This window comes from Mustela erminea, chromosome 12, assembly GCF_009829155.1.
Source record: "Mustela erminea isolate mMusErm1 chromosome 12, mMusErm1.Pri, whole genome shotgun sequence".
In the NCBI taxonomy this organism is placed as follows: domain Eukaryota; kingdom Metazoa; phylum Chordata; class Mammalia; order Carnivora; family Mustelidae; genus Mustela; species Mustela erminea.
The window spans coordinates 32661437-32686559 of record NC_045625.1 but is presented as its reverse complement, the minus strand read 5'-3'; the positions used below and the strand labels follow the sequence as shown (position 1 = coordinate 32686559).

The 25123-nt window shown below is 40.7% G+C and overlaps 1 protein-coding gene and 1 pseudogene across 4 annotated transcripts; one reads left to right on the top strand and one right to left on the bottom strand.

Moving 5' to 3' along the window:
- Positions 1–1145: 1145 nt before the first annotated feature.
- HEMGN (hemogen) lies at positions 1146–23526 on the bottom strand. Of its 4 annotated transcripts, XM_032306794.1 has the most exons (7): positions 23348–23526; positions 21336–21415; positions 19864–19987; positions 12992–13117; positions 11171–11264; positions 5039–6306; positions 1146–1736 (listed from the first exon to the last, which is right to left on the bottom strand). In XM_032306794.1, exons 4-7 carry the CDS (start codon positions 13068–13070, stop codon positions 1630–1632), a joined length of 1548 nt encoding a protein of 515 aa, XP_032162685.1. In that variant the 5' UTR covers positions 13071–13117; positions 19864–19987; positions 21336–21415; positions 23348–23526; the 3' UTR covers positions 1146–1629. The 4 variants fall into 4 exon arrangements, with proteins under 4 accessions (XP_032162685.1, XP_032162684.1, XP_032162683.1 ...); XM_032306793.1 differs by lacking the exon at positions 19864–19987; XM_032306792.1 differs by lacking the exons at positions 19864–19987; positions 23348–23526 and having other exon boundaries at positions 5108–6306.
- Positions 17981–18723, top strand: LOC116570136 (annotated as a pseudogene).
- Positions 23527–25123: the final 1597 nt, after the last annotated feature.

Below are 25123 nucleotides of genomic sequence, written 5' to 3'. Positions count from 1 at the left end.
TCTTCTGTAATTTCTAAAATTATTTCTCAAACAATATTTAAAACAAAAAAAACTACTTAAAAATTAATGTATCTATGCCTGGGTGCCATCCTAGACAGGTAAATCAGAATCCTTGGGGAGGTGTCTTGACAGCTGTGATTTGGAAATCTTCCCCAGTGGTTCTGATGGACCCTGAGGGTTGAGAAGCTCTTTCTACACTGTGATGCTTATGAGACTGGGATTCTGTCTTGTTCTTAGCTGTCTAGCTGAGCACTTAGCACAGTGCCTTTATACCTATATGGGGAGCTTATATAATCGCGTCCTTGCTGAACTAAACCCTTACCTGCAAAAATCCCCTTCCTTTGAGTCTTCTGTAATAACAGATGGAAAACTGCAAACAGTGCCCCCGCCAAAATACTGGGGGGTGATTTTCAGATATCTTCCCCCACAAAATAATTCCTATTCATGCCCCCAGTCTCTTATGATTTTCAGCTAACCCTGACCATTACAAGATAGAAAGTCTTAAAATACTAAAACCGCATTGTTCAAGTCTTACTTCGTTCCACATTACCTAACACATACTTCTTAGGTGTGCAAAATTCTGTCCACTCTGATATGAGACTTTCAGCCTATTAGCCTGCTGTTCCACACAGACCGTGCATTAACTGTAGTTTGTATGCAGTTCCCTTGAATATATGCTGAATTCATCCTTCTCTGTGTCACATACAGTGAGGCCACAATCCTCACCTACAGTACAAGTCTTTTCCACCTTTCAAGACTCCTCGAAGATGTGATTTTTTTCAGGTCGCTCCAGCAAAAAAAAAAAAAAAAAAAAGTGAGTGTTTCCTCTATTGTGTCTACTCTTCAAACGACACTAGCATTACTGTTATTTGTGTTCTGTTTTATTCCCCCCACGAGACAAGATTAAACCTCCGGAGGGTAAGGACTATGTGCTATAGGTGTTCTAATCCTCGCGGCGCTTATCAGGATGCTGTCCAAATGGTGAAACATGTAATAAAGATTTAATGTACATTTTGCACAAATACAATATTTAAAAAGTAAAAAGAAAATCAAAATTCAAACACTCCAGGAAACTGCGTTGATCACTCATCCCCTCAAAATATCTTGGAAGGAGTCCCAGAATAATTGTTAAAATTAACTTAAAAAGACTACCAAAGTCTGAATAAAATGTTGATGCTATTGTTACATGGATAAGTAAACAAAGTTTACAAGAAAACTATTACTCCCCCAGATTTTAAGTGTTCAAACAATAGTTTCTCTACTTTTAAGAATTAACCAAGGAAAAAATAAATAAAATATAGACTTAAAGGTTCTTGATGGGTGATCAATTACTCAGCCATTCCTTTCACGTTTCTCTCTCTCCCCCACCACTATCCTCACCCCAATATGCATATATGTATATACACACACACACATGCACACACACACAAGCACACACTAGCAGGATATCATCTATGTAACAGAGCCTGAAAAAAATACCTTCATTCTCTCAGAGTCTATACATGAGAAAACGAAAACAACGTAAAAATATTAATGAGTATTGTAGAGATCTACAGTGTTTTGAAAAATCACACACGTAATATATTAAGATGTGTATTTTGTTGGACAACTATTGACGGTTGAGCATTGTTAAAACAAAACATAACTAAAGACGTCATTTTCTGGATGAATTTCTTGAGGAACATTTGCAATTGCTGGTATCTCTGGTTCCTCTGCTTTGGGTTTTTCTCTCATTTCTGTAAAATAAAATATGGAAATAGGTTCAATAAATGGTATTGAAACAATTAAGTATCTCAGGGGAAAAAAACTCTGCCTCACACCTTGCACAAAAGCAAATTTCAAATAAATAAAAGTTTTAAATATTAAAATACCATAAGTTTTGTAGAAACAATAAAGTGTTTTTTATACTCTTAGTGTTAGAGAGGCCTTTCTAAGCATAATAGAGGCCAGAAAACATAAAGGAAAAGAATGACTGGTTTGAAAAACTAAATATTAAAGTCATGACAGTTTTGAATAACTAAAAATTAAAATTTTTTCATGTAGATGACAAAAACCACTATAAATAAAGTTAAACCAAAAACAACAGGGGAAATATTTATAACTTATATGTAGGTGAAAGCTTAATAACTATGATATAAGGATATTTAAAATCAATCCAAAAGATCAAATTTAAAATAGAACAGGAAACGGGCACCTGGGTGGCTCAGTGGGTTAGGCCTCTGCCTTTGGCTCAGGTCATGATCTCGGGGTGCTGGGATCGAGCCCCGCATCAGGCTCTCTGCTAAGCGGGGAGCCTGCTTCTTCCTATCTCTCTGCCTGTCTCTCTGCCTACTTGTGATCTCTGTCAAGTAAATAAATAAAATCTTTAAAAAAAATAGAACAGGAATTCAAACGCAATTCTCAAAAGAAAAAAATTCAAATTTATTATAGTCATGAAATTCAAATTCATGATAATATTAATGCCTAGTAGCAGTAGTCATCATTTTAAAAAGTAGAAATTAAAACAATTGGGTTTTTTAGTTTTATTTTTTTAAGCCTAACACATAGGAAAAGGTTTTTTTTTTTTTTTTTAAAGATTTACTTATTTATTTTAGAGAAGTAGGGACAAAAGCAGGGGAAGTGGGAGAGGGAAAGGGAGAGAGAGAATCCTCAAGCAGGCTCCCTGCTGAATGCAGAAACTGACACGGAGTTCAATCCTGGGACCCTGACCTGAGCCAAAATCAAAAGTCAGACATTCAACAAACCGAGGCACCCAGGTGCCCCAGAAAAGTTTTTTTAAAGGTAATAATATGCAGTATGGGGGCGCCTGGGTGGCTCAGTGGGTTGGGCCTCTGCCTTTGGCTGGGGTCATGATCTCGGGGTCCTGGGATCGAGCCCCGCGTCGGGCTCCCTGCCCAGCAGGGAGCCTGCTTTCCCTCTCTCTCTGCCTGCCTCTCTGCCTAATTGTGCTCCCTCTCTCTGTCAAATAAATAAATATACATATAAAAAAATAATATGCAGTATGGGCAAGGGCCTAGTGGAAAGGCATTATATAAACTCTTGGTTTGTGTGGATTGCTACAATATTTTGGGATGCTGGTCTGACAGAATGTATCCAAACATTAAATGTGGGTACCTTTTGGCCCAGCATTTCAATTTCTAGAGATTTATCCAAAGAATATAATTGGACAGACAAGCTTCCTGTGCCTCAGTTTTCTAATCTATGAAATGGGGATAATATTGTTTTTCTGTTAGGGCTTTAACATTGAATAAAATAATTCACCCAAAATGTTTAATAGTTTCTGGCACAAAGAAAGTGCCCCATAAATGTTACTTCCAATGAAGTCCATTAAACTCTGTTTTAATAGTAAAACTTGGCAGTAATGTAAGTGTTCGTCATTTCAGAGATTGGCTGAATAAATTATTGCATATGTAATACCATATAACTGCTACAAAAGATTTCATCAAGATGGCCATTATATATATTGTATGTGAAAAAACGCAGGTTACAGAATGTATTCTACTATCTCATTTGGGTTTTTTTAAGATTTTATTTATTTATTTATTTGATAGAGAGAGATCACAAGTAGGCAGAGAGGCAGGCGGGTACAGGGGGTGAGGAGCAGGTGGCTCCCTGCTGAGCAGAGCGCCCAATGCAGGGCTTGATCCCAGGACCCTAGGGATCATGACCTAAGCCGAAGGCAGAGGCCTTAACCCACTGAGCCACCCAGGCCCCCCTACTATCTCATTTGTTAAAATGAAGGAAAACGACCTTCAGGATGAGGATCAAAGATAGGAGATGGTGTTAGAGTGGACTTACTCTACATTCACTTACATATTGCCCTCCTTTATCATGATGAACGTTCATAATTCATTATTATGAACATTTTCTACTCAGTAAAAAAGGTAGATACTTCCACTTGTTTGGCCAGACAAAACCCCCCAAAAAGAAATCACGAATTAATTTCCCACATTCACCTTGGCAAGAATGAACCTTCTAGAACAGAGCCCTGTGTGGATGAGAGCTAGTTTTTTCTTTTCTTTACTCCAATTTTTTCAGGGTATTTCCAACTAACCCCATGCTTTTGTTGCACTCATCTTTTAGGAAAGAGAATAAAGAAGCTACCAGAAGGATTTCTTTAGGAAACAATCGCCTGGAGAGAACTCTAGTCTGGGAGACTCAGCCCTTTGCTAACACTGTCTATGGTATTGTACGAAGAGTAAGTGAAACAGAAGAACGGTCACATTATTTAAAAAGTGTTATGCTTAAGAGAAGCTTTTCAGGAATAGGCATTGAAATAGAAAGGGGTTTTAGAAAACTTGATAAATCCTACAAAAATGAGCTCCCCAGTAACAGGATCATATTTTATATCTTTATAATTTCCTCATACCTTGTACCCTGAGAATTTACTTGCTTTAAGTTTTCTGGGAAATTTTTATTCTCAAGAAATACTGTATTCCTGAAATTTTCCTATTAATTTAAATTTGACTGTTCTTTAAAATATTTTGTACATAATTCATCTTATATTGGGTTCATTTCACTTTACTGGATAATGCTTCCCAGGTATATCAAACACCTACTATAAACAATTATATTTTCTTTTTTTATTATTAAGAGATTTTATTTATTTATTTGAGAGAGAGTGAGCGTGAGAAATCATGAGAAGGGAGAAGGTCAGAGGGAGAAGCAGACTCCCCACGATGCTGGGAGCCCCATGTGGGACTTGATCCCTGGACTCCAGGATCATGACCTGAGCCGAAGGCAGTCGCTTAACCAACTGAGCCATCAGGCACCCCACACTTATATTTTCAATGATTTTCTTTTAATTCTTTGTAAATGTGCCAAACAGACATTGGTTGGATGAAAAACATTTTTTACTGGAAACTAGCTAATGACATTAATCGTATCCTTTGCAATAATGGGAGATACCCTACGATTGTTAAGGCAGGCTATAAAATCACCACTCCAAAGGAGACATACCTATGTTGGTGCTCTAATTATAAATGGGGAACCCCATTAAGTGGCAGTATCACTTACTTATCCCGATAAAACACCCTACCTCGAGGAAAAGTATAAACATCCTTAGCATCCTCCTGGTGTGCTTTAGGATCCTGGCCTTGGGGCCCACCTGTTTCTTGATGTGGTTCTGGAAAGCATTCTTTGGGCAGATCCTTATTTTTATATGCCTTAGTAGAAAGATCTTCAGGCCCAGGTGTTTCTTGGTGTATTTCAGGTGAATAGTCTTCAGGCCCAGGTGTTTCTTGGTATATTTCAGGTGAGCCATCCTCAGGCCCAGGTGTTTTTTGGTATATTTCAGGTGAGCCTTCCTCAGGCACAGGTGTTTCATGGTATATTTCAGGAGGATATTCCTCAAGAGCAGGCACTTCTTGGGTTGTGTTATGAGAGAATGCTTTAGGCACAGCAATTTCTTTATATGTTTCATGAGAGAAGTGTTCAGGTTCAACTATTTCTTGGTGTGTCTTTGTAGAAAGGTCTTTAGGCACAGCTATTTCTTGTGTCTTAGGAAAGAAGCTTTCAATCTCAGCCATTCCTTGTTCTGGTTCAGAATTGTATTCCTCAGGTTCACCTCTCTTTTGGTATGTCTCAAGAGCATACCCTTTAGGCATATCTGGTTTGGAGAATGCTTCAGGGGAGCATGCTTCCAGGTCAGCTATGTCTTCAGATGTTTTAGAAGGAAGGACTTTGACTACAGTTGTTTCTTGGCACATTGTAGAGGAGAGGGCTTTAGGTTCAGCCGTATCAGGGCACATTCTGGAAGGATGGTTTTGAAGTACGGCTGTTTCCTGGCACATTGTAGAAGTGAAATCTTCAGGTTCAGCTGTATCAGGGCACATTATGGAAGAATGGCCTTGAATCACGGCCATTTCTTGGCACGTTGTAGGAGAGAGGTCTTCAGGTTCAGCTGTATCAGGGCACATTATGGAAGAATGGCCTTGAATCACGGCCATTTCCTGGTACATTGTAGGAGAGAGGGCTTCAGGTTCAGCCACATCTTGGCATGTTTCAGAAGGGTGGTTTGGTACAACTGTTTCTTGTAACTCAGAAGAATGATCCTGATGTATGTTTTCTTGATCCACTGCAGAAAATTGTGTCTCAGGCATAACTTTTTTGGGAGAGGCTAGCAGAGACAACACTTCAGTTATACTCTTAGGTGGTTCAGTTTCTTTCTCCATAGGTACCAGTGCTTTCTCCATTGTGTCTTTTTTAAATTGTGACTGAGGTTCCTCCTTTAGTTCTGTACTTTGTCGTCTCTTTCTTCCTCTTTTGTTTCCTTTTCCTGTCCTTGGCCGCTTGCATTTTTTCTCTCTGGGGAAGATAAGAATTAGTGTCAGCAATGGGATTACAGGATTGGAAGAAATCCTTAGTGATAACAGTCCCAGGTCTCCCGCATCCTACTGTGTTGTATGACCATGAACAAATACTTAATCTCTCTAGACCTCAACCTTCTTGTTTGTAAAATGAAGGAGAAGTGCCAGATGTTCTCAGTTGGCAAGAGAAGAAATGTACCTCGGGGAATTTTTGTCTCTGACACCTGGCTCACACAGAAGCTTCCTGGTGAGTGGAAAGAGAGAGAGAGAGAGAAAGAGAGAGAGAGTGTTTGCAACCATATACTTAAAGATTGGTCCTGGTAAGTGTATTACTCATGTTGTACAGGAATAGACTGGCATGCTGGTTTACACAGATGTCTCTTTGGGTCGAGTCTATGTGAGTTAGTCCCACTATGCCCTGCGCAAACGGATACAACTGTGTTTCTAGATCTGCAATCTAGGCACAGCTCCTTGCCTGTGCAGCCCGCAGACAGAAGATATATGTATAATTGCTTATCTAATTCAGCGTCTTGTGTACAGAATGTTAATCGCTGTGATACATGTCAAATGAGATGTACTGTAAGCTGGGCCAAAAGCTGCAAAAACATTTCTGGAAATAAAGAAGTCTAGTAGAAAGGCATGAGTGGCCATATTATACCTACTCCAAATTAATAGCTAGAGGAGGGATCTAAAAGATAAAAGGATATGCATGGAAATAGCAGTTAATGACAAATTGTTAGTTATTGCCACTACAAGCAAATACAGATGGCTAATGCAGATGGGCTAGGGGGTTGGGGGAGGAAAAGGTGCTATAAATAAACATTTCATCATTTTTCTAAACCTATTGAAATTCTGTTCTATGCTACCTGCTCTGCGGAGCCTTCTCTTAGAGATCACAGGCTGAAATGTTCTTCTTGCTCAGGATTTATGACGAGGGTCATGCTTTTAGAGGAGGGACATGGACTGCCTCATACTTTCATTTTTTCTGGGGAGATATTCTGAGAGTAAATATTCTTATTTCTTTTAGCAAACAAGGTAAAACCAGCGCTTTTATATCTCTGCAGTGTTCATAATTCCTTGCATACTTAAATGGGTACCCTATTCTACCTTTATTTATGTTTGGTGATTTCCATAGTTAAAAATTTTTTAAAGGTGGCCTCACAAGAACTAGTTTGAAATCAATGTTTTGGAAGTTATATATGTGGGGCACCTGGGTGGCTCAGTGGGATAAGCCTCTGCCTTCAGCTCAGGTCATGATCTCAGGGTCCTGGGATTTAGCCCCGCGCATCCAGCTCTCTGCTCGGCGGGGAGCCTGCTTCCCCCTCTCTCTCTGCCTGCCTCTCTGCCTACTTGTGATCTCTTTCTCACTGTCAAATAAATAAAATCTTTTTAAAAAATAAAAAATAAAAGTTATATATGTAATAAGACAGTCAAAAATAAGTATTAAAAGTAATATACAAGAGGGGTGCCTGGGTGGCTCAGTGGGTTAAAGCCTCTGCCTTCGGCTCAGGTCATGATCTCAGGGTCCTGGGATCGAGCCCCACATCGGGCTCTCTGCTCAGCAGGGAGCCTGATTCCCCTCTCTCTCTCTCTGCCTGCCTCTCTGCCTATTTGTGATCTCTCTGTCAAATAAATAAATAAAATCTTTTTTAAAAAAAAGTAATAAAGAAGAAGATGTGCAAAAACGATGGGATGAGACCTCAGCATTATAGAGTTTAATTCCAAGTAACAGAGGACACAAGATAATTTATGAAGTCCTCATTGTCAGATTTTTAAAAGATGGTGTATGTGACTTTTCCAGGAAACACATTTCATCCTAGATATTAAATCCTAAATAATTTGTTAGGTACAACTCTGAGGGATACTGAGTTATGTTCCATATTCTTCCTGGTAGCTTTTCAAAAGACACAAATATATCTACGTGGCCTGAAGTTTAATCCAGACTCCATCACTGGTCAGCTATGTGATCACGGACAAGTCACTTAAGCTCTCTATTCCTTGGTTTCTTCATAGGTAAAATGGAGTAAATGGTATCTGTCCAACTTCATGTGGTAGTTGTAAGAATTGCATATAATAGGGGTTCCTGGGTAGCTCAGTTGGCTAAGCATCCAATGCTTGGTTTTTGGCTCAGGTCATGATCTCAGGGTCCTGAGAGTGAGCCCCATGTTGAGCTCCCTGCTCAGCAGGGAATCTGCTTCCCCTCACCCCCTCCCCCCGCTCATGCACACTCTCTCTCTCTAAAAATAAATAAATAAATCTTTTTTAAAAAGAACTGCATATAATAACTTGGATGAGTGAATTATTCAGGTATAAATTAGTACTCATATTAATACAGGAAGCCCAGTCCTTCTTATGTGCCAGGCACGGTTTTGAGTAATTTACTTACTCTATTATCTCATATAATTTTCACATCATCCACTTATGAGACAGATACTATTATTACCTCCATTTTGCAGATGACAAAACCAAGGCACTTTCTTGTCCAAGGTCAAATGGCTAGAAGTGGGGGAGTCACACCTCAGATCTAGCCATTCTGGCTATAACAGCCAGGGCTCTTAACCATGACCCTCTGCTGCTTCTTTCTGGAACCACCAAGGTTTCACTGTGTGGTGTGTTATGGTAAAAACAGCCCTCAGCAGTAAAGAGATGTGTCACAAGAGCATGGCCAGCCAGCTGCCAAGAGACTTACCAAGGTGTCATCTACTTCAGTGGCTTTTTCAGCCTTGCCCCACCGCCCCCAACCCAGCAAGCCCAGAAACCCAATTCTATCAGCACACGGAGAAGAGCTCTTTTTATCTGGAATAGAACTCATCAACCAGCTCAGAGAGACTGATAGATAAGCCTAAAGACCAGTTTTTAAGGAAACAGTGAGAAAAGCAAAGTCACCTAGCAGAGGATGCTTGGACTAACAGACGAATGTATTCTTTCTCTGTACCAAGTATTTGAGAAGCCAAGTAACGATCAGAAGTTTGCTTGGCAAGTATGGAATTAGGGGAGCTAATAGGATATTCTTCAACTGAGTCACCTGCCACAGGACTCGAGTACAAAAGTTTCTGCTGTAATTCCTGGAAAATCATAACTCCTGGAAAACCTTTCTGCAAATCATACACTCAAAGTGCAGTGCTTGGGGGGGGGGGAATAGAGTTAAGGCAAATAACTCAAATTCTGTGCAACTTTTTTGTTTGTTTGTTTTTATTAAGTAGATCTAACACGGGACTTGAACACTCAACCCTGAGATCAAGACCTGAGCCAGATCAAGAGTCGGGGGACTTAACTGACTGAGCCACAGAGGCACCCCTTGTGCAACAACAACGAAAATAATGGGTACCCAGGAGATGACTTGAGTAGTCCAGACAAGCTGCTTACCCCTGCTGGAGGCTGCCTGAGACAGAGTGAAAATACTCAAAAGCAACAGTGTAAATGCAGGCTTTCAGCTGCTGAGATCATGCAAATGATGAGGGTACTCTGAGCCAGCAGGCTGGGCAAGGAGGTTGTGCAAGCTACATGTGGGGAGCAGTGCAGGGCTAATCCTATCCTCTGGGGAATGATGCCTGAATGCACCCTGCTTTTGCAGCAGCCAAGCTGAAGATTTTCCCTTTTCGAAGGTTTTAATTGTATTCCCTTTTGACCAGGCAAAATCTCAAACCAATACAACTTCTACATTATACTGACATCATTCTCCTATTTACCAATCACATGTGAGCTGACTGGTGCTGTAGAAACTCACCTTGTAGCAAACTAGCTGGTAACTCAGTCCACAGGGGGATAGGTGCTTTTTCTCCAGAAAAGTGCTAAAACATCTACATTGTACTTTTTTTTAAATGATGCCTACAAATATGTAACATATTTTATCTTTGCCATCAAAAGAAACATTTTTGCAGCAATGAAGAAATGCAAATCTAACTGCTAATCTAATAATAATAAGAATGATGATAATAAGTGTTTAGATCAGTGGTTTTCAACTGGGGGCAATTTTGCCCCTTCGTTTCCCCCCTACGCCCCACCCCCTGTCCTATGTCAGCAGACATTTGACAATGTCTGGAAACACTTTTGGTTGTCACAACATGGGTGAGGAGTGCTACTACTTTCTAGATGCCAGAGAAGCTACAAACCATCTACAATGCACAGAACAGCCTCCCACACAAAGACTTACCCTGCCCACAGCCTCAATAGTGCCCAGATTGAGATACTCTGGCTTAGATGGGCTAAACTCATACTCTGGCTCCTTGGGCTCCCCGTTTCTATCTCTAAGCATGTCCAAGTACCTCTGTTTTCAGAGTCCTATTTTAAATGAATGTAGTTAGAAGCTGCCTCGTTTATAATCATGGTTTCAGACTCCCTCCCTAAGGGAGGCAGGTGACTTTGCTTGGAGATTTAAGAACTCCTACACTCTTCCATCACTTGTTTCCATGGTTTACTCCATGGAGAGTTAGCACTCTTATTCAATTAGGATTTTACTAATTGAAAGCTTGGAAAAACTAGCTCAACATTCTCCTCCAAGATATCTACTGCTCCCAAAAGATGCTTCTATGTTTGTATTACCAGGGTAGTAGAACACCAGGCCCCTCTATAATATGATTCAGCTGCCTGGGGCTTTAATTTAAGAAGAACAGGAATAAAATTCTTTTCCCAACCCTTCACTAGCTATGCAATTTTAGTCAAGAGATTTAACCTTTGGAGACTTGGGGTTTTTTTGTTTTTGGGGTTTGTTTGTTTGTTTTGTAAAATAAGAATAGTCCCCCACCCCCTCCAATTTCTGGACTTGTTGGAAAGATACAGTGTGTAAAAGCATGTCAGCACTACTTGACCCAAAGCATATACTGGACAAATATAAGTTCTTTTCCCTCGCAATGATACTATACCCAAAATGCCACTGCAAATTTTGCTTCTCTTGTGCTTCAGCTTTCCTTTTTCTGAGTTGCTCTCTGTTTCGCAAATTCCAAGTTCCAGTGACTTCTGTAGGATCAAAATGGAAGTTAGAGGATGTAGTGATAAATTGTGGCATTTATCAGCAAGAGTCCTAGGGCACAGTGGTAGAACCTCTACACGAGGTGTCTGTTTTGCTCCCAGCTTTTGGGGAACAAAGACCATATCTTATTTATCTCTGTACTTACTGACCTCCAAAGAGTGCCTAGGAGCAAATATTCAGTAAACACTTTTTAAACGAAAGAGTCAGTACATAAGTGTGCTATTAACCCATTAATTTCTTCAAAATAATTTTACATATTGTAGAAACATTAAAAAAAATCAACCATGTTCTGCTATCCATAATGTTAGAACCTGTTTTCATTTTATTTCTCATACCCATCTAGTCCTTATATTACATAAATCTGTAATGATTGCATACTATAATTTTATCATTATTAACCTAACATTATGTCAGATATATTTTCTATGAGATAGTCCTCATAATTGTAACTTCAATCAAGTTGATGTATTTCTGTTTGTTCAGTCATTCTACTAGCATTGGTTGTTGCCAATTTTATGGGAATTTTATGGCAAATTTTTTTGCCATTGTAGATCAAATTATAATAAGAACATTCATGCATACAGCTTCTTTCCTTTTGAATTTTTTCCTTAGGATGATGTTTCTCCAAGTTCTTTGAAAGTTATCAAAAAAGGGTTCTGTTGCCATCTAAGTTGTGAAAAGTTAGTGGGTCTTCTTAGAACTGTAAAGTGATTATAAACTTCCACTGAAATTCCAAAGAGACAGATCATGCCCCTTGGACCACAGCACCTTTTGTTCTTAGGATAGAAGTTCTTAGTGAACTTTGATGGGGGAATAATATACCTTCATTTTTATCAATGTTTAAGTAAATCTCCTTCAATTATGAATGTAGGTGACAAACCACAGCAATTTTTGTTCAGTAACTGACTTTGTCACCAAAAGAAATCACAGTTTTTTCCTATCACAATACAGTTGTTACAGATACCTAAAAATACAATTTATTTGAGATGATATATTCAATCTGATACAGTGGTTTTAGACTTACCTTAATATGATCTTGTTATTTAATACATTTACAAATAAGCATATATATTACTATATCACAATTTTAAAATTTTGATTATTGGATCTTATAATTGTTCCCTCTGGAATCGTATCAATTTTATATATTTAAAATATTTATTTTATAAAGGGGTCTATAGGTTTATCAGAATGTGGAAGAGATCCATGGCACAAAAAAAAATTTTTTTTAAACTATCTCAAAGCCTAGGGTTCTGCAAAATGTTTTGAGACATGTCACTTTAGAACAGACTCAAGACTAAGATTAGTGAGTCAAAAGAATTAGCTCTATTACAGATCGGGCATTAGGTAGACCAGATCTCCTTCCCAAAAATCATAGCAAATTTACACTACCATAGAAGTATAAGCATGTACTTGTCTTACCTCAGCCATCCAGTATTGGGTATTTTCATTATCTTTCACTTGAATATATTATTAATAACTTACTTGTTATCTCCTTATGTTTCTCTGACTTATTAGAATCAATGCACTGTAAGTCACCTCAGAAGGTATATAACCCCAATACTTCCCATCTAAGGTTATATGAACATAATCATGTCCTTTTTGGGGGACAGATCCATAAAATTTAGGAAAATAATCACAGCCCCAGTTCTTCCCAACAGTCACCAAGTCATCTGAGTGGCCACTAGAGACCTCTGAAGATCTCTTTCATTACCTGGAACATGGTTCTCTTCTTGACGAGGATTAGGTGTCTGACGGCGTTTCAAGCGAGATTGGTCCTTTCCCAAATCCATTTTGCTGTAATACCTTCCTGCTATTTGGTCTAACTTCCACAAGCAACCTTTTTAAAAATATCAAAAGCACCTAACAGTTAGACAGACACAGGCACACAAGTTTACTTTTCACTTAACTTCCCGCCTAAAAGTTTTATCTGGTGGGACCACAGCTGTTGGGCACTTCTACTTTCTTTATCACACTGCACAGGTATGAGTGAGTAGGGGGCATGGTTCCTACTATCCTCATCCTGTAGCGTAGTTACTGGTTAGAGAGGGAACTACATGGCCACAGCCTGGCATGGCGCAACCACTGGTACAGCAGTCATTTATTTCTGTTGCCTGAAAAGTGCCTGAGTCTGATGGTCCTTTTTGGAAGGACCTTTGTACACTATGGAAGTAACATAGTGTAGAAAGAACCCTAGGTCTAGGACCTAACCAGTCCGTGTCCTAGAATAAGTCACCCCTCCTTTCTGTGACTCTATGCAAGGTGGGTAAATAATTCCTGACTTGCCCACCCCACACAGTTCTTGTGAAAAACTGAAGATAAGAATGTGAACACTATGAAGGGGTGAAATTAGACTTACATGCTCTTCCTGCAAATGGCATTCTTTCTACCTTAATCCTTTGCAAAATAATGTAAAGTCTTAGAAATAAATTGAAAAAATTAAAAAAAAATAATGTAAAGTCTTGCTGTAGATGCTGTGAAATTTAGATGATAGCGCCAAAGAATAAAATTAGGAAACTGAAGCAAATCTGAACTCTTTTCTGTTCACCTGATCATTCTGCAGTGACTCAAGGTAACTAGTGAAATCCACTGTTACTTGACCAGGAAATGTCAAAAAGAATTTCTTAATGAAAATATGACCATGTGATGCCACAGAAATTAAGTTGGAACCAGAGGAATTACTCCATCCCCGGTCGGTTACCCCATTTGAGAAGGCAAGGAGGCTGTTCAAGTAGGGAAGGACGACTGAACACACCTGGATGTGAGCAGCCTGTCTGAGAAATGCAGGAATAACAGTATTTGAGAGTCACACATTGCACTGAAGCGAGTTTGAACGCCAGTGATGCTCAGTCCAGTTAAATAGTCTGGGGGCCAACTGACCTAGCTACACACGGGGACAATATCGGTACCTATCTCATGGTGTTATTGGGAAGATTAAATCAAATACTCTGTATAAAACATTTTCGATGTGCCCAGCATATTGAACTTGCTAACAAGTATTAGCTACTTTTACTAATATTAAAAATATACTAACCAGATTTTGGTAAACCAAGTCATTGTTGGTGTTGTTTTTCAAAGACTTATTTATTTATTTATTTGAGAGAGAGAGAGAGAGAGAGAGTACAAGTGGAGTGAGAGTCAGAGGGAGAAGCAGACTCCCTGCTGAGCAGGGAGCCAGATACAGGACTCAATCCCAGGGCCCCGAGATCATGACCTGATCCGAAGTCAGACATTTAACTGACTAAACCACCCAGGTACCTCCCAAGACATAGTTTTAAATGCACTAAAGAAATGCAGGAAATCTGGAAAGAATCCTTTATAAACAGAAAACTTTTAAAATGTGAAGAGGGGGCGCCTGGGTGGCTCAGTGGGTTAAGCCGCTGCCTTCGGCTCAGGTCATGATCTCAGGGTCCTGGGATCGAGTCCCGCATCAGGCTCTCTGCTCAGCAGGGAGCCTGCTTCCTCCTCTCTCTCTCTGCCTGCCTCTCTGCCTACTTGTGATCTCTCTCTGTCAAATAAATAAAAAAATAAATAAATAAAATAAAATAAAATGTGAAGAGGTGCCCCGTGCTTTTCTAAACTCTTATGGCATTGGAAGTAGAAGGGCCCGCAAAACCATCTAGTTCCCTCCCCCATTTTATATATGGATAAACTAAGAGCCAAGGAAGGAATGATTTACCTGCCCCAAATTTTCTTACTTATTGCCAACAGCACCTCTTACTGATTATAAAACAGCTTATCTTTTTCAGGCTTGATCTTGTCTGGGTATGAAAATGTATGAACAGATGAGAGAAGCAAGTTTTTCAAACACACTGGAAAATATTGAGAATCACATAACAAACACCCATATATACCCAGCACCCAGAATTAATGTGGTTTTCAGTCATCAGATCCTAATGCTTTAGCTTTACATTCCTAAATTTTCCAGTCTTTCTCATCAGAAAACATCTAAAAACTCATAACCTCAGAGACTGTCTCTACAAAGGAGTCCTGGAAGGAATGGAAGGTGTAATTTGCAATTTGCTTCTTGATCATTTTTGGATTTTCAGATATAGGGCGGCTTAAAGAAATCAAATACAAATTGAAGTAACTTTAAAAATTTTAAAGTAATATGTTGGTTAACTGAACATAATAAAAAATTAAAAAAATTTGGAGCGCCTGGGTAGCTCAATGGGTTAAAGCCTCTGCCTTTGTCTTGGGTCATGATCCCAGGGTCCTGGGATTGAGCCCCAGGTCGAGCTCTCTGCTCCGCAGGGAGCCTGCTTCCTCCCCCCTCTCTCTCTGCCTGCCTCTCTGCCTACTTGTGATCTCTCTCTCTGTCAAATAAATAAAATCTTTTTAAAAAAATAATTAATTAAAAATAAATTTATATCTATTCAAATAAAATTAAAATATTTTTATAAATATTTTATACTTATTTTATATTTATATTTATAAATATTTTATATTTATATTAAAAAATTATAAAGAAATAAAAAATAAAATTTTAAAGTAGTATAAAGTAAATGATAAAGTTTATCATTTAAAACTGTCATCTTAAATATTGATCCCTTTATTTGAAATGTTTTAATTCTTTTTTTTTTTTTTTTTTTTTAAAGATTTTATTTATTTATTTGACAGAGAGAGAGATCACAAGCAGGCAGAGAGGCAGGCAGAGAGAGAGGAGGAAGCAGGCTCCCCGCTGAGCAGAGAGCCCGATGTGGGGCTCGATCCCAGGACCCTGAGATCATGACCTGAGCCGAAGGCAGCGGCTTAACCCACTGAGCCACCCAGGCGCCCCGAAATGTTTTAATTCTTACTAGTTGTTTCTTATGATAGCTCAGTTAAATAACCTTATCAGATATCTCTGGGGTACCTTACAGAAGATGCGGAAGTAATTCTTAATGAGAATGATCTTTACTCAGGGCTTATTATGTTCAGTTCAGTGATTTGGTAAACCTTAGGGAATGCCATGTACTGTGCCAAAAGTTGACCAAGACTGTCAGGACGCAAAGACCGATGGATGTAGTCCCTGAATTCTGGGCACCATATGCTCAAGAAAGTCATACACATCCTTATTGTAAGGAGATAATAGATTCTTTGGTCTGCTGCAGCCTTCCTAAGTTAATTCCACTCCTGCCTCATGTTCCTGTATCTAGAAGCAGACTTAGGAGGGACCATGAGAGGGCGGGGTCTCAAGTTAACAGTAGTAGGGCCAGTACTGGGTGGAGGGGGCCAGTGAAGGGACCTTGGAGTAAATTAGATTGGAAGTCAGGCAAGCTGTCTTTGATGTGATAAGCAGGCCAGAGCAGGAACTTGTCTGGGACAGCAAAGGAACAGCCACCGAAACAGAGGAAAACCAGAAAAGCATAGTGTCCCAGAAGTCACTTGGAAAAGATGTTTCGAGGAGGAGGGAGTGGGGGCGCCTGGGTGGCTCAGTGGGTTAAGCCGCTGTCTTCGGCTCGGGTCATGTTCTCAGGGTTCTAGGGTGTTCTCAGGGTCCTAGGATCAAGCCCCATGTCAGGCTCTCTGCTCAGCGGGGAGCCTGCTTCCCCCCCACCTCTCTCTGCCTGCCTCTCTGCCTACTTGTGTTCTCTCTCTCTATCAAATACATTTTTTAAAAAATCTTTTAAAAAAATTTTTTTAAAGAAAGAGGAGGAGGGAGTGTGATCAATTGTGTCAAATTTAGCTAATAGGTAGAGTAGAAGAAAGATTGAGGGTTGTCTATTTCCTAACAATTCAATTCATTATAGACTGCAGCCCAGAGGGGCCCTATAGACAGGACAAAGTTACATGATTTGCATTTCCTAGTGCACAACGAAGAGGCATTGCTCCTCCTACAAAAATTAAGAATTTCCCATCGAGGGGCTCCAGGGTGGCTCAGTCAGTTAAGTATCTGACTTCAGCTCAGATCATGATCTGAGAGGGTCCTGGGATCAAGCCCCATGTCAGGCTCCAGGCTCAGTGGGGAGTCTGCTTGTCCCTTTGCCCCTCCCCCTGCTCATGCACACACACACACACACTCTTTCTCTCTCTCTCTCTCAAAAAATAAAAATAAAATCTTTAAAAAAAAAATTTCAAGCCAACCACAGCAGAAAATTAAACCCAGCACAGGGCCTTCCCTACTTTCACAAGTGTTTCTTTCACAGGATCCTTGCAGTAGACATAAAATAATTATGGTCATTTTTTCAGATTTTTCAGACCAGTGTATGGTCATTTTTATACTGGTGCTAAGTATCGAGTGATTTCAGGTCACAGAGCTAGAGTAAATCTGGAACTTGGGCCTTCAGCCTCTGAGCCCAGTCTTCTTCCTACAAGACCAAACCAGTTATTGAGGGAGAGAATGGCTTTTCCACCTCCTGACCCATCTGGAGCAAGTTTAAATATTGACATCCTGTTCATGCTTTTCAGAAGGCTGATTGAACCGTGCAGGTGTGGGGAGGAAGGAAACATGGCTAAGAACTTCTGCCCCAGGGCTCTTATGATGGGGGTGAGAAGGGAGAAGGGCACATGAGGTACTATCCCATCAAAAACATGGTCTGAGCTTGTCTGCTTATGGATGCCGCCGAGTACACATCGTTAAAGTTCCACTCCCACCGCCATCAGGTCTAAGTCAGAGTCTCCCAAGGGGCCTGAAGAGCTGTGGAAGCTCTTCATCAGAGGTCTGGGCTTTGAAACAACCAATGAGAGTCCGAGGAGCCATTTTGAACAATGGGGAGCACTTAAAGACTGTGTGGTAATGAAAGATCCAAACACCAAGTGCTCAAGAGGCTTTGGGTTTGTCACATAGGCACCTGTGGAGGAGGTGGGGGCCGCCATGAACACAAGGCCACACAAGATAGATGGAAGAGTTGTGGAACCAAAGAGGGCTGTCTCAAGAGAAGATTCTCAAAGACCTGGTGCTCACTTAACTATGAAAAAGACTTCTGTTGGTGACATTAAAGAAGACACTGAAGCACATCATCTAAGAGATTATTTTGAAAGGTACAGAAAAATTAAAGTGATTGAGATCATGACTGACCAAGGCAGTGGCAAAAAGAGGGGTTTAGCTTTTGTAAACTTTGACGGCTATAACTGTAGATAAGACTGTCATTCAAAAATCCCATACTGTGAATGGCCACAACTGTGAAGTAAGGAAAGCCCTATCTCAGCAAGAAATGGCTAGTGTGCTTCATCTCGCCAAAGAGGTCGAAGTGGTTCTGGAAACTTTGGTGGTGGTCGTGGAGGTGGTTTTGGTGGGAATGACAACTTTGGTCGTGGAGGGAACTTCAGTGGTCGAGGTGGCTCTGGTGGCAGTCAAGATGGTGGTGGATATGGTGCCAGTGGGGATGGCTATAACAGATGCAACTTTGGAGGTGGCGGAAGCTATAATGATTTTGGCAATTAGAACAATCAATCCTCAAATTTTGGACCCATGAAAGGAGGAAATTTTGGAGGCAGAAGCTCTGGCCCCTCTGGTGGTGCAGGTCAGCCCTTTGCCAAACCACGAAACCATGGTGGCTATGATGGTTACAGCAGGAGCAGTAGCTACAGCAGTGGCAGAAGGTTTTAATTACTGCCAGGAAACAAAGCTTAGCAGGACCAGAGAGCCAGAGAAGTGACAGGGAAGCTACAGGTCAACAAATTTGTGAACGCAGCCAAGCACAGTGGTGGCAAAGCCTATCTGCTACAAAGAAGACATGTTTTAGACAATACCCATGTGTATGGGCAAAAACCTCTAGGACTGCGGGTGCCTGGGTGGCTCAGTGGGTTAAGTCTCTGCCTTCAGCTCAGGTCATGATCTCAGGGTCTGGGATCGAGGCCCACATCGGGCTCTCTGCTCAGCGGGAAGCCTGCTTCCCTCTCTCTCTCTCTGCCTGCCTCTCTGCCTACTTGTGACCTCTCTCTCTCAAATAAATAAATAAAATCTTAAAAAAAAAACAACAACCTCCAGGACTGCATTCAAGACTATTTGTATAACAGGTTATTTCAGTTTCTGTTCTGTGGAAAGTGTAAAGCATTCCAACAAAGGGTTTTAATGTAGATTTTTTTTTTTGCTCCCATGCTGTTGATTGCTAAATGTAATAGTCTGATCCTGACGCTGAATAAATGTGTCTTTAAAAAAAAAAAAACACACACACATGATCTGGTACAAGTGCTCCAAAGCTAATGTGGTTATGTGTTTTCAGGCTATACTGATAATTATAGAGCCCCCAAACCAGGGGAGATCAGAGTCCTGCTACACTGTGGTTTGTCATGCTGTATCCGGAGCATCATACTGTGAGGACCATGGGCGTGATATTTGAGAATGTTCAGGAAAAAGAGCAAAGGGTATGTAGCAGTACCACTCCCCGGCGGTGTAATTTGGGGGAAAACTGCAGCGTTCTTGCTAATCCTTGGCTTTTTCCCTTGTAAAACAGGAAAAGTAAAACTTCACTTGGATTCTGTGGTGGACAAAACCAATCTTGAGAGCTTTTTGTAGAATGAAAAGCACTGCGCGGATAGGAGTGTCCTAAACATGGGGGGTGTTCGTGGTATTGTTGGAGTGGTCTCGTGACGCACCTAGGCATTCTCCTAGAGTGCATTTGCGTACACAAGTCAAGAAAGGGAAGATTATCATGCACTTACTTTTCTTAGTGTTCCTTCCTTGCTAAGATACTTTTCCAAAGCTTTCCAAGTCTTTTCAAAGAGTGGATCAAACTTTGTTTTCCTAAATGGAGAGGGAGAGTTTCTGGTTTCCCTCTCTCATGGTCTGTGGATACGTGATAAATGAGTTCTGTCTCTGCTTAACCAGATGCTGCAGGACTCCTAGTGATAACATGGTCTACGGTTCTAGAACGGCGGCAACCTGCCTTTCAACCTAGTTTGTGGCAAAGGTCGTCCTTTGGCCTCCTCCACCAATGTTTATTTCTACTTCTTACTGTATAGACAAATAAGCACCTCCCGATGAACCATGAGTGGTCATTTGTCTGGGGAAGAACAATTCTGCTCCCACCTTGAGCCGCCATCACATCTTTCTTTCCCCAACTTCTTGAACTCCTGCCATACTCAGTTGACCTTCTTTTCCCCACACCCCTTCTTCCTTCCTTCACACCTGCAGTCTAGTTTTTCTTTCCACATTTCGTTCTCTCATCAGTGTTGCCTAATGGCCAAGTCCCGTGGCCCCTCCGCAGTTCTACCTCTGAGAGGGAGAGACTTGCTCACGACCCCTCCCAGCACTTCCACCCTCCTTGAAACCTGCTCTGGCTCTTGGCATCTGTGAGGATCTATTTTTCACCTCTCTTCCTCTTCCTCATCCTTCCGCACGGCTTCTCTTTCACTCCCCCGCAATGTGGGAGGTATTTCCCAAGGATGACTCCCTGATCTTTTCTCTGTATACCTCCACCCTTCTTAGGTGGTTGATCCAACTGTAGACCTTCTGTTATTACCTCTGTGCATATATCTTCTAAATAAATATCAGTCTGAGTTCTAAGTTCAAGTTTTCAAGTGTCTCTTGTATGTCATTCATTACAGAATATCCCACTGCACCTCCAACTTAGCATAACAAAAACCAAATCTATCTGCCCCCTCAGGCCACTTTCCTCTTTGGTTTCTTTCTGTCAGAACAATAGCACCATTCTCCTGGTCATCTAGTTGTAAATCTTCACCACTGTCTTCCCCTCGGTCTCCTCACTCCTTCTCACATCTGGGGGACACGGTTCCATGAGTTTCTTCTTCCCAGTGTCCCACATGTTCATTCCCACTTATCTTTCCCCATGCCACCATCCCAGAGAGGGACCTCACCTTCTCACTCAAGTACTGGAAAAGCTTCCTAGGTGGATTATCTGTTCCCATTTTCCCTCACTATCCCCAGACTGTCCTGCAGAAACAGCCAGAACATTCCCCTTATGGCTCACTCTGAACTGGTTACTACCTTGTATACAATACTGTCAAGTATCAGTAACACTTTCAGGATAAAGACTTAATTTCTCATCCTGGCCGTTACAGCCAACTTCCTGAACTTCTTTCCCATTCCTTTCCCCAAAATACCCAATATTCTAAGTAAACAGTGCCATTGGTCCTCTCTGTTTGCCCTTGGCTCTTTCTAACACCCACAGTACCTTTATTCACACCTCCTGGCTGTTCAGTGGTCTTTCCTTGTGTCTGCCCATCCAGGTAGTGAGCGCCTCCATCACAAAGCCTTTGATGATGGTGATGATGATGGCAAGGAGGAGGAGGAGGAGGAGAAGGAGATGTTAGCCACTTTACAAACACATAATAGGTACCTAATGTTTTATATACATTATCTCATTCAGCTAATATTATCTCTGTTTCAATGATAAGGACATTACTGGTTTAAAGAGATTAGGTTATATCCCAAGATCATCTAAGCGCATTAGTGCTAGACTTAGGGCTTAAAACCAAGGCAGTCTGTCTTTAAGTTCAGATTGACCATTCTGTTCTACTACCTCTTCGTACCTAGAAGTGATCTCTCTTTCCAAACTGTAATCACACTTAAGGTGAGCTTTTTTTTTTTTTTAAGATTTTATTTTTTTATTTGACAGAGAGAAATTACAAGTAGACGGAGAGGCAGGCAGAGAGAGAGAGAGGGAAGCAGGCTCCCTGCTGAGCAGAGAGCCCGATGCGGGACTCGATCCCAGGACCCTGAGATCATGACCTGAGCCGAAGGCAGCGGCTTAACCCACTGAGCCACCCAGGTGCCCAAGGTGAGCTTCTTGTATGGTAAATACCACATAATAGTTTTAATTTTATTGTTCACATGTATACATCTTTTCTATAATATTCATTTGGCAAACATGTAAAAAACATTTACTGCCAGGGTCTTCACGGAGAATTGGTGACATGGAGAAGAATCAAACAAGAGTCCTTTTCCCCCAAGAAACTCAGACTGATTGAGGGTGAGAGATAACAAGCAAATCTGAATTCGAATATAACACAGTGTGGTCATTTTAATATCGATATTTCCAAATGCTCTGAGAGTAGATATGGAGTACTAATTCTATTGCCATAGAAGCAGAAAGATAAGGATATTACACTGTGCACCACGGCTATAATTCTTATTTGTAACTGCCATGAAATGAATCTGCATTGGTCAACAAGCAGATTTGGGAAAATGAAGAGGTTTTATATGTATGTAATAGTGTCATGGGTTTTTTTTTTTCCCCCACTTTATACTAGTGGGTTTTCTCCCTTTTAGTAATTTCACACGCAAAAATAATAATAATAACCAATGTTTATTGAGCACCTGCTTACCATATACCAGGCACTATTCTAAGCACTTTATATAGAATTCATTTGGTCTCTTCAACTTCCTTTAAGGTAAGTAAGTATTGATATCCTTATTTTACAGATGAAGAAACTGAAGAAGAGGCATGACCTTGCGCCGTAAATCACCCACCTAGTAAGTGGCCCAGCTGGGTGGTTTGGATCTAGAGATTTTTTTTTTAAGATTTTTTTTAAAGAGAGAGTGAGCACACAAGCAGGAGGAAAGGCAGAGGGAGAGGGAGAAGCAGACTCCCTGCTGAGCAGGGAGCCCGATGTGGGACTCGATCCCATGACCCGAGCTGAAAGCAGACACTTAACCAATTGAGCCACCCAGGTGTCCCAGCTGGATCTAGAAGACCATATGTTTAATTACCTTGTTCTCTTACCTCTCAAGTCTACTTCTTTCATATTGAATAAAATAAGATAGCAATATATTTTCTTTTCCAATCCCCTCCCTCTCCTGGTTTCTCTTTTTCCCTCTCCCTTATACTTCCCCTCTTTTCGACATTTGTTGACTCTTTATTCTGCCCAAAACAATGCAGGGTGTTGGAGATACAAAGGCAAATTAACAAAACACAGCATACATAGAACAGTAAGAAAACGTGGATGAGGGACACTAGCCAAGGTGGAAAGAGAAGGACTTCTTTGAGTAGATGATCTTGAGCTTAGTTTTGAAGCGTGAATAGGAACTAACTATTGCAACACAGCAAGGCTAAGAGCAGAAAACACAGGCTCTGGAGTCTGATCTAAGGTTATTCACATCAGGTTGTGTACAACCTAGGGAAAGTTACTTAAAACCTCCCACCCTTGATCCCCTTGTATATGGAATAGGTATCATAACACCTACCTCTCATGACCATTACGAAAATTTAAAATAAATTATGGAAAGCATTCAGCTCACAGATGACCTTAATACGCTGGCTGTTATTATGATTGCTCATAATCTAATAGAACCACTAAATAGTAAAGCTGAGCAAGGCGTTAGAGTTATTTTCAAGGTAAGAAAGTGGAGATCCAGAGGGAGGCCAGTGTCACACAGGCATAGTGGCAGTTAGAACTGGAACCTGGATCCTTTAAGAGTTCTACCATTTTCCTTTTACTTTCTGGTGTTCTGAACTCTCCTGTTTACAGGTCAATCTATTTCATTCCCTTGTTTAATATGTATTTCCCAAACTTTCCAATTGTTTACATTCCCTACTTTTGACTTTTGCCAGATTCTTGTAATAACATCTTCTATATTATTATTTGCTTAATATTTTTTCTTCAGATAAACCCATTTTTAATGAAAGTATTTCAAATATTTTTTTTTTAAAGTAGGCTCCAGGCCCCATGTGGAGCCCAAAGTGGGCCTTAAACTCACCACCCTGAGATCAAAACCTGAATTGAGATCAAGAGTCGGATCTTTACTAAAAGTGTTTCAAATGGAAATTTTATATCACCATTGTACGCAGAAAACCAGTCACAGGTTTGTGCTGTAATAAATTCTATTTCATCCAAGGCACATTAAAGTAGATACCAAGCTATGAAAATAAAAAAACATTTCATCTAATTATCTGCACTTCCCCAAGTGGAATGCATACCACATCTGGGAAATGCTGGCCTATGTAATTAATCAATGAACCTTCTCATTTTACAGAAGTTCTAGATCATGTCCAAATCCATCTGTAAACCAAACTGCCCTTTGCGGTGGCTGATTTATAACTCAGAAGGAACAGAGCAAAAGACTCACCTCACTCCTGGCCTGCTACTGACTCACTATTATTCAATCAGCAACTCTCATTAACATCTCTAGTTGAACACTAGCCTCTCCTATTTTTGCTATTTCTTCATCCCGTGGAGTTTTAGCAATTCTGGCAATGAACATACTCTAGAAACTAACATAATGGGGCGCATGGGTGGCTCAGTGGGTTAAGCCTCTGCCTTGGGTTCGGTCATGATTTCAGGTTCCTGGGTAGAGCCTCACGTTGGGCGCTCTGCTCAGCGGGGAGCCTGCTTCCCTCTCTCTCTCTCTGCCTGCCTCTCTGGCTACTTGTGATCTCTCTCTCTGCCAAATAAATAAATAAAATCTTAAAAAAAAAAAAAAAAGAAGAAAGAAAGAAAAAAACTAACATGATGCTTTAGTTCCATTTATTTGGAAGTTTCAAATCCCTGCTTCCAGCAGATTCTATCCCCCGACTTGGAATTTATAGTTAAAGTAACCTAGATCTGTCCCTGCCCCAAAAGGGACCCTTGCTGACGAACTGCAACCTTCTGAATGGTTCTGCACGCCACGCACCTGCTGCCCACCCCAACTCAGAGGGCCCTGCGCAGGTGTGTTTTCAGTAAATAGTCATCGCCTGAACCAACTGGGGTAGAGGGGCTCTGGCTAGAACTGCTGCCACTAGGTGGACATCTACAGCAATTGCACCATTCTCACCTGCCAATGAAGTCAAAGCTTTGGCTCCAGCACTTTCTTTCGGAGGCAGCCAGCCTTCCTCCCTCATTTACTGACACTCTCTGTTCCTCCTCCCCGCAAGCCCTCCTATGGTGAGTTAGCACTGGGGACGTTTGCATACCAAACACTTAGCTAATTGATATTCTGTCACAATCTGCTCAACAAATGGTAGGCTTTTTTGTTTTGTGT

Coding starts and splice junctions, on each gene's coding strand:
- HEMGN (XM_032306794.1), bottom strand. CDS start 13,070: ATGGATTTGGGAAAGGACCAATCTCGCTTGAAACGCCGTCAGACACCT. Junction 11,265..12,991: donor AGAAGAGAACCATGTTCCAG/GTAATGAAAGAG, acceptor TTGATCCTACAG/AAGTCACTGGAACTTGGAAT. Junction 6,307..11,170: donor AATTTGCAGTGGCATTTTGG/GTATAGTATCAT, acceptor TATCTTCCCCAG/AGAGAAAAAATGCAAGCGGC.